Below are 10,198 nucleotides of genomic sequence, written 5' to 3'. Positions count from 1 at the left end.
TCTAGGTACAAGTGCAATTTCAAGACAAACATCCCTGGTGTTTACTAAATGAATTAAATGAGTGAAATCAGCAAGGAAGAAGTGTGGTTGCAAAAGAGTAGGCCCAAGCACTGAAACCTGAGGTTCTTGAACATCAGGATGCTGAGAAACTAAAAAATTTAACAAGGTAGGATAAACTTAATAATTCATTTTTTTCCTTTGTCAGTCATGGGGTTTGAACTCAGGGCCTGGGCACTGTCCCCGAGCTTTTTTGCCCAAAGCTAGTAGTCTACTACATCGAGCAATGGTTCCTCTTCCAGTGTTTTCTGGTGGTTAATTGGAGATAAGAATCTCATGGACTCTTCTGCCCAGACTGGCTTTGAACCAAGATCCTCAGATCTCAGCCTCCTGAGTAGCTAGGATTACAGGCATGAACCACCAGCACCCAGCTAGAAATGAAATAATTCAGGAAATAATGCTTGAATGAAGAGAGTTGTTCAATCAAAATGAAGAGTGAGGATTGGGCCCTGTATTTAGCAATGAGTTACAATCATGATAGAAGCTGTTTTTCTGCAATGGTGGGACACAAAGCCTGTTTGGATTGAATTCAAGAAAACTGGGAAGAGAGAATGAAGACAATGAATATACTCAACTCCTTTGGTGTATGCTTCAATGGTTTGTTGTTATAGTTGTTTTTCCTCAAATTAAAAAGAGTCAGATGAAGAGGGGAATTCAGTGATTTGAGGACTACTGTTGAGAAATATAACTGAGCAGAGCACAGAGAATGAAATTCAGCATGCTGATGGCAAGGTTGACCTTTGTAGAGTTTTTTGTGCTAGCAGTGTAGGCAGAGCACATGCACGCAGGTACTGGATGGTGGATCTCATCTGGCTGCTCTGTTTTCTCAGTGAAGCCAGGCCAAAGCTGAACTGATGCTGAGGGAGGAGATAACAGAGCATTAGAGAAGAGCGAAGTATTGTGTCTTGATTACATTCACCATTGTAAAGTTTTCTTTAACACAATTTACATGTTTTCAAAGAGATCATATATTGATAAAGTAGGGTTGTAGGTTCTAGAATTTAGCATTCATATAAGAAATAGTGTGAGAAACAGTTCTCATGAAAAGCAACTAGGAGAGAGTACGTGTGTGTGTGTGTGTGTGTGTGTGTGTGTACACGAATATATGTAGAAATAAATATTTGCTGCTGTAGTCTGAAGATTTCTCTGAAGATTAGCAAGGTGTGAAGTTTGTAATTAACCTACGTTAATTCTTCTATAGGCGCCTGTAATTATGTATTAAATGTAGTGTTCTCCCTTTGTATTATAGCCAATGATCTGCTGCCAGCTGGTTTTAATTCACCATCATTTATTAAAATAATTGTTGAATTGCGTACTCTAATCTTTTAAGTATATTCATGTTGTAGACTGAGCTGCCTTTGTTTTCCTAGGCATGTAGTTCTGTGGATTCTAAAGGTATGGAAAAGCATGCATGTGTTAGGCTGTTGATCTTAAAATTGAAGCAACAAATTAAATTACTTATGTACTATAGTTTTTAACTGTGTATTAAAAACATTTATATCATATGAATGAGATAGTTTATCAGAGAAGGTTGATTGTCAGTGTTAAGACCAAAATGAAAAAGCAGTAGCAATTGATGGAGACACAATTTTTGAGTATCTTTTGTTGTTGTTGTTGTTGTTGTTGGTTGTGGGGCTTGAACTCTGGGCCTGGGTGCTGTCCCTCAGCTCTTCAGCTTAGGGCTAGCATTCTACCATTTAAGCCCCAGTGCCACTTCTAGTTTTGTGGTGATTTATTGGATATAAGAGTCTCATGGACCAGAAAGGGAAACAAAGGAGGAGGCAACAATGCTTGATAAGAAATGTACTTATTACCTTGCCCATGTAATGGTAACCTCTTTGTACAGTATTTTCACAATAAAAAACAAACAAACAAACAAACAAAAAGAGTCTCATAGACTTTCTTGCCCAGACTGGCTTTGAACTATGATCCTCAGATCACAGCCTCCTTAGTACGTAGGATTACAGGTGTGAGCCAACTGCACCCGGTTTGACTATATATGTTGAATTCGTCTTTAGCTTATTAAGAAAAGTTTCATACAGACAATGCTATCAATCACTAATGTATACATATAATATTCCATTTTTAATCCCTTATTTGATTTTCCATTTGGACAGTAAACATGGAAATCTTAAAGCACACTATTGAATACATACATCCCTGAACACAGACCTCATTCAGCCTTTCACCATGTGGCTGGCTGATAATACACTTCTCTTACTTACATCACCCTGTTTGGATTATAAAGACAAATTTCCTGCTTACAGTATTCCCACCGAAGGAAAGAGAAAGGTCTACTGATGACATCTTTTGGTTTTATGTCTTGGGCTGGCTCTGTAATTGATGCAAAGGTCTATTTTAACAGCATTCATTATGCACATCCTCAAGTTTGCCCAACTAAGATTATGATGGGCAGATCTATTGCACATCTTATTCTGCTCATGCTTTTAACTAGGACACAGGAAAACAAATTTGTGGTTTCAACTCTCTAACCCAGTAATGATCTGACCTAGAAAGTAAACAATCCTGTGCCTCAGGGTTTTTACATGAAATGTTAGGATAATAGTACCATCCCTGCCTGTTTCAACAGAGTAGCTGAAAGGGCTAAGTATTTTAACAGACAGGAAGAACTCCTATTCGTTTCTCCTGTACTCAGCTCTTCCCTGCAGCGTTTGGGTGGTAATAATTTCTTCTGTATGTTTGCCTCCAACCCTTCTTCTTTCATTTGTAGATATTTTTACATGGTAACAACCTGAACAGTCTACACCAACTAATTCATCCTGAGATTCTACCCTCTGAGTTTGGAGGAATGCTGCCCCCTTATGACATGGGCACATGGGCAAGAACACTGCTGGACCATGAGTATGATGATGACAGCGAATACAACATGGACCCCTACAGCATGCCTGTGAAAGAAGTAGAAAAGGAACTCTCCCCCAAGTCGATGAAGAGGTAGGCTAAGGGCATTCTGGGAAATGGGCTGAAGCTACAATGGGAGACTAACTTCATTTTTTTTTTTTCGTGCATGCACACAGTTTTCTAGTGAGATGTTATACTCTGTTGTGCTGTCATGATTGAATGACTATGCATTTAATGTCAAAGACAAAGTCCACTTATTTTGGTGGTGAGAACATCTCAACTTATTCTCTGTGTCATTTGCAAATATAAAATGTATTAATGTTAATGATAGTCACTATACTCTAAAATATATTGCCAGACTTTGTACACATTATTTGAGATTTCGTACCCTTTAACCCTTGCCTCCCCTCCTCCCTTCCCAACCTCTCCATCTCTGATTAAGCACCATTCTCTCTCTGCTTCTACAAGTTCAGCTCTTTTAGGACAACAGGAAGCATTCTCTCATCATGATGTATATTGTAATTAAATACATGCATGTCTGACTCTTTGTCCACTTTAAAATAGAAAATTTAAACTTTATATTCTCAGAAATCTAATATAATCCTAACAAGACATCATATCCAGAAGCTTTTTAAATATACTCTGAATATCCAAGGCTTTTGAAGAAATACTTCAGACCACACAGTTAAAATGGGGAATGGACTTATTTTTCCTGTAAGAATAAGAGACTTCCTTATAGTTAGTTAATTTATTGTAAGGTGCCTCTGTCAGATTTTCTTTAAAGAAAGGGAACATACAGACAGTTACAGATTGTCACATGCATGCGCACCTAGATTCAAACATTGTCACATGCATGCACACCTAGATTCAAACATTGTCACGTGCATGCACACCTAGATTCAAACATTACATTCAAAGCTTCTGTACTTTTTCAATGTGTCTGCCAAATCTTGGTCTAACAATAATCTGTCTCCTTTCAAGGTTAGCCTTTACAAGTTCATTGTGAAGCTAAAACTCATTTCTCACATTGACAAATACTTGTATTCTTGTTTTCTCTTAGATAGTATGTGGGGAGCTGCAGATCTACAGAGATGCATAACAAAAAGTTGTAACTCTTAGGCCTCCCCATGTTTTATATTATCTTTAGATTGAGAGGCATGAAATTCTTCCCTCATCAAAAGTGCTATATAGTTGTTCCTTTGAGAGCATTGATCTGGACAGACATGGAAGATGAACTTAACCTCCCGTGTAAATCTATGGAGGGAGAACACTGTCATAAGATCTTCTTAACAAGAGTTAAGAAGTTCATTATATTTGTCTTTCTGGACTGGGGAGTGTCTTTTTATATTTTATTTTATTTTTTATTGTGAGAATACTGTACAGAGGAGTTACAATTATATGGGCAAGATAACTATTACATTTCTTATCAAGCATTGTTGCCTCCTCTTTGTTTCCACGTCCCATCCCTTCCCATACTCCTCCTCTCCCCCTACCCGATCCTCCCCCCACCCAATCCTCCCCCCACCCCTCACCAAAGTTGTAAAGTTTGTTTTCGACATAACTACTTGTACATCTCATTGTTGCAATGGGTCCACCGGTATCCCTAGTTAAATGATTTGATTTTTCCCTTCCCCTCCATAAATTATACCAACATCAAATACAGTGAAAGCATGGGTTATACCCTGGGGGAGGAAACATACAAAGCAACATAGAATCATCTTATAAATATGTTAGAAACAATTGCATGAAAGGAAAAAAAAAACAAAAAAACATTTGAATACTTACCTTGGGAAAATGTCTTTAGCCTGATGCCCGCAGGACCTAGAATAGTGCCAGTCATACAACAGTTGTAAATAAGCAATATTACTTGCAGTGTGGGTTTTATTGAACATTTATTGTTACTCTAGACCAAGCTGGATTCTACTGACTTGTACATATTGACTCATCTACTTCTTGTAGCAACTTATAAGGCAGCGCTAACCTTATTTTATTAGTGAGAACAAGAAACTGGGAAAGTAAGCAATCTCCCCATGATGTCGGACCACATGGTAGCAAATTTCAATGCACAGGCAATCATGTCCCATAAGACATTTATTTACCAATATCATTTCCACTTGCTAGAATTTGCGCTGGGATTCACAAATATAAGAGATGTTATCAAATCTGATCTTCACTATACTTGTCCCTATTATACAAGCAAGAAAACCTCATCTACATTAACTTTTCCATGATCACAGAGCTAATAGTCACAGCAACCAGAGCTGAAATCTACCTTTCTGCAAAACTTAATGCTGCAAGTACTTTGACGTAGAACAATTTTGCAGCTACATAATAAACAAATACTGGATAATTAACTTTACATTATTAATTATTATTATTCATTATTGAAAGAAAGTCATCCATTGCAAAGAGAGCAGGGGTTTTACAGTCTCCTGAGATGTAGTAAAAGTTAATGATTAGTCTTTCTAGAATAAGCCAATTCATTAACAGTATGATATTCACAAACCATACTTTTTTCATGAGAGTTAAAACAAATTAAACAAAATAGTTGCACAGTTGACGCAACTAAATAACAAAGAAAATCTTAATCAAAACGGTTTTTGTGAGGCTTTTTTTCTCTTAAGAAATTGTTCTTACAGAACCAGCATTCATCAGCCAACAATTAAGACAGCTGTAATGCATTTTTATATACAAATCAGCAATGTAATCCTAAGTCAAGAAGTATAATATAATTTTGTTAAACCTGTCATATGGTTAACAATATTTTTTAAATCATAGAGCATACAAGCTTACAATAATTTGTGTGTGTATGTGTGTATCTGTACATGTGTTTTAAAAGGATATTATGGAAAATCATTAGTCTCATTTTCTGAATTCCAAATATAAAATATTGAAATACTTTTAGTATGGAAATTACTTATTGATTAGAAATAAAGGCATTGAGGTCTTATGATGTATCATATCTGGTGTCCTGTATTATATTCTTTTTGTCTTTCTCTCTCAACCCACTCTTCTTTTTCCTTTTTCTTTCTTCTCCCTAAAAACATACACTAATAGTCACCTAACAATCTCCTTTCTGAAATTGTAGATACCTAATGCTTATTTAATAGTCAGAAAGAGTAGTGGATATTAGCAAACAAACCTTTTTAAAATTACTTTACCTTCATTTTCCTCTTTTAAAACAAATTCATTTAAATGAGGGAGTCAAGTGACAGTTAATCCTGTAATTTTTCTGATAATTAGTTCCATTGCTATTCTTTTTCATTAGCATGTGCAGTTTTATTTGGCTTATAGTCTTTCTTCTCAAAAGTTAATGAGGTCTGCGAAGAGGCATATTGCCACAGCAAAAGCCAATTGGCTGGAATGGAGCAGCAGGGGAAGAATTCATTACAGAGGAGAATTTTAAAAGGGCAGCTGCTTCCTTAATGCTGTAGCTATTAAGACTGCAACTTCCTGCCTCAACAGAGGCACGTTTCATTGATTTTTCTCCATCCTGCTTTCCTGTTGTTTCCTAATGATGAACAGGAATACCAGCCCCACCTGCTATGAATACATAATAAAGGCCTTTTCAAATTATGTGTTTTCTTACCTGAAGAGTTTCACTTTCAAAATAAAACTCTTCTGTCATCTCTGTAAGCTTCAGAAGGAACAATTTTACTGACATGTTCTACAGGAAAATTGAACAAAAATCTTGTTTTAATGTTCCTTTCTTTTGTTGTTGTAATCATTAAAAATAAATCAAAGTGCTTAAAGAAAATGTTGAAATTGTTTGATGGATTTTTGTTAGCTCAGGAATCAAGTCACTTATCATTTCGATTCCATTTTCATCACAATTGTTTCACTGTAGTCATTTTTGCCATTTGGGGATGTTTTGTTGGAAAATATTGGTCCTTCCCAAGAACTTCTCTTTACCACCAAGAGAAGACTCCTGTTCCATTGTGAAGAGGAGAACATAAGCTTATTATTTTCCATTTAGAATTCTTTCCTGCTCATTCTTGTACTTGGCCAGAGGGAATAATTTCTTCTATGTGATGCCAATCAGCACCATAAGTGTTTCTCTCAATGTGCAGCATCCACAGTTCATAAATTCCTGGAGAGGAAAATCCACACGTCTGGGAGAAGCAATGACAAAGAAAAGACAGAGAAGAGAATGCCATCTGGATAATGAGTTGGTATTAATTTACTGAGTTCAATTTTATTTTTTTCCAGATCACAATCAGTAGTGGATCCCACAATACTAAAACGCATGGATAAAAATGAGGAAGAAAATATGCAGCCTTTGCTATCTCTGGACTAATAACCACTCCACGCCACCCTATGGGTTAGAATGGGAAGTGCTGGTTTTCACAACAGAGATAGCACTATGGAGAAAGGACTATCTGGAATCCTACTTATTGATGTTAATGTAGCATAATGCATAACAAGGCATCAGGCTCTTTCATTTGTCTGAACCATGGGTGCCCTGGGCTTGATTTAACAACAACAACGACAAATAACAAAAAGGTCGATAATTTATTCTGTAAGTGCCAACTTCTTTGTAAATACAATGTAATCTTCATGTCAAGTTTGTACAATTTTGGTAGTTATTTGATTTGGGAAAGATTGCCTCAAAAGTTCAAGCCAGTGATATGGAGTGTGACAAAAAAAAAAAAAGCTGAAAGACAAACTATCAAAGCTAATTAAATGTAGCCCTGTTTCCTATGAAGCCATATTCCTGCTATCATAGTGAATTGTTTCCTTGTTTTTCTCAGAAAATATGTCTGTATTCAAGCATCATTTGAATGGGCCAAGGGAACAAAATTATTCTAGGAAATTACTCTGATAAATGTATTTCTATTTAGCAATTTTCATTTCAGAGATAATGTGCTCTAAGACTGTCACGTTCATAGCATTCTGGAGACAAACAGTGGCAGAGGAGCTGGTGAACTGAACACTTGAACTCTTCCATATCACCTACTTACCTAATCTTACAAAAAGATGTTTCTCCATTTGTGATGTGGAATTATAAAAGAGACTGCATTCTTTCTAATTTGTTGTCTTCACAATGCGCTCTTTATTCATCACTCCCGATGTATTCCTGGCTGATGTACTCTAAGAAAAATGTCCCCAAACTTTTTGGCCAAGAAAATGAGAAATCATTCCATAGTAGTACTTTGGCAGCTCAATTTGAATATAACCACTTACAAAAATAAGGGGTTAATTTCTAATTATTGTGCACTTGTTGAAATGTGGATACATGTTACACATAATATATACATATATATACCACATATATATGTATATTTACTGAATTTTAATAAATCCTGGATGTGATCTGCCTATAAATTAAATCCTAAATGATTTTAGAGATCATTCTGTGAGATGTTAATTTTGGAAACTGACTTTTGCTGAAATTAATGGTGAGAAACAGGGTACCTAGTTTTGGGAATTCCAATATACTGTATAATACAATATTGAGTATATGCCACTTTAGTGACATAGGTTTTATTCTTCAAAGAAAGCAACAGGATACAAAATAGGTATGTATTAAGCAAACAGAGAAAAGACTTTTTTTTCTCAGAATCATGTTACTTATCCTAGTTAATTGTCCTAACCATTCCTGTATATAAACATTTTCTTTGCTAAAACTTTGAAAGCATTGGTTGCATTCAGGAGACATAATTTTTTTTAAAAAAAAATTGAGAGTACTGGAAGTAGAGTATAATAGCTCAAATTTAGACTTGAAATCTCTATATAAAAGCTTTATTTCATAAAGACTATCAAAACATATTTTGAAACTTTATTTTTACTTTCAGTGTGATAAAGCAAGATTTCTTATCACCCTTCAAACATGATGAATTTTGAGACTGATTTTACATTAGAACATGTTGAAAGGAAAAAAACCATATCTTTAAGAACTCTTGGAAACCAACATGGAAACCTTTAAACATTTGTAGCTTTTAGCCAAAAGTTTAAAAGAAAAATACCCATTTATAATTATACAGCCAAAAGTATTCAAATCAAACCAGTATACTAATCTGCTGCATATCATGACTCTAATGTTTGTGAAAGTACAAAAATTACCATGAATCTCAAAGTACTTTTAGAATGGCAACTTACAGTTGAGAACAGGGGAATAATGGCTATCAGGATTCTGATCGGAATGAACTAGGGACCAAAGCTATAGCACTTCTTATCTTTATGGGAATCCTCACCATCAGTATCATTCTGTTTTCTGTGTATCTAGCCTACATTCTGTATCCCTGGGCCTTATAAACATGTGTTGTGCAGTGTGATCCAGTGGAATAAAATAGAAACAATGTAAGCACAGAAAGGCAATCAACTGTTCATTTACACGAATTTCTCATGCTGTGCACCATTTCTAGCCAATTTCCAGAAGTCTACCTGCTTTTGATGCCAGTCAGCATATCCATTTTCATTCTTCTGTTGTAAAGATAGTGTCATCTATATAAATAACTAGTTCATTCATGCTCTTTCTGTACCTCACACTTGGAAATTCTGCATTGGCATTGCTGACTATCTGCTGTTCTTCAAATGAGCAGTTGAGAAATGGCTTAGATTTTGTAAAATATTTAAAAATGAAAGAATGAATTGCAATGACAGTTTTTGAAATTGTTATATCTAGTTCAGTCTGTCAGTAACCTAATTTTCAGCAGGTTTTGAAACTGCTAAGGGTCAAGGAATATTGGTTCAACTTTCTAAATTTTCCACTCAGCACCAGCTAACTGTTTAGGCACATTTTTTTCCTTTATAGTTTTCTAGGTCACACACTTATGACTATAGTTATATAACCTAGTAATTAAGCACCTTTGTATTCTTTTCCTTTAATTGAATAGTATACTACCACTCACTCTCAAACCCACACTGGAATGGAGTGAATTTTTCTCACCACTCTGAGTTATACACTTTACCTTTTCACTTGTCTGTGTCTGTGTGTGTGTGTGTGTGTGTGTGTTTTAGGGATGAAACCCTATGACATAGCAAAGTAATTATACATCGAGTTATACATCTCACTTCCATTTACTTCTTTACCCGTGGCTGCTCCATCTTTTCTCTTTGACTTCTTTCATCAGTTTCAGGACATCTGCTTTTAAAGCATATAACACCACTTCTCACATTGTCAGGGATATTTGCACACAGATTTGAATGCTGTCTAAAAAGGAAGAAAATATAATCTCAAAAATATGAAGTGCCTTTAAAAATAGAACAAGGCAGAGATAATGGCATGCAGTTATTTTTTTATTTTGACTTCTTCAAAAATCCAATATATGCATCTATATTA

General features: G+C 35.5%; 1 protein-coding gene across 1 annotated transcript in view; it reads left to right on the top strand.

Annotated features, from left to right (window-relative positions):
* Clvs2 (clavesin 2) overlaps positions 1–7,213 on the top strand; it is a 62,858-nt gene extending 55,645 nt beyond the window's left edge. Inside the window, 2 exon segments of the mRNA XM_013035110.1 lie at positions 2,789–3,009; positions 7,126–7,213. Of these exon segments, the coding sequence (XP_012890564.1) occupies positions 2,789–3,009; positions 7,126–7,213 (309 nt within the window).
* The last annotated feature ends 2,985 nt before the right edge of the window (positions 7,214–10,198 follow it).

This window comes from Dipodomys ordii, unplaced genomic scaffold (assembly GCF_000151885.1).
Source record: "Dipodomys ordii isolate 6190 unplaced genomic scaffold, Dord_2.0 Scaffold204, whole genome shotgun sequence".
Taxonomy (NCBI): domain Eukaryota; kingdom Metazoa; phylum Chordata; class Mammalia; order Rodentia; family Heteromyidae; genus Dipodomys; species Dipodomys ordii.
This window is presented reverse-complemented; position numbering and strand designations above follow the sequence as displayed.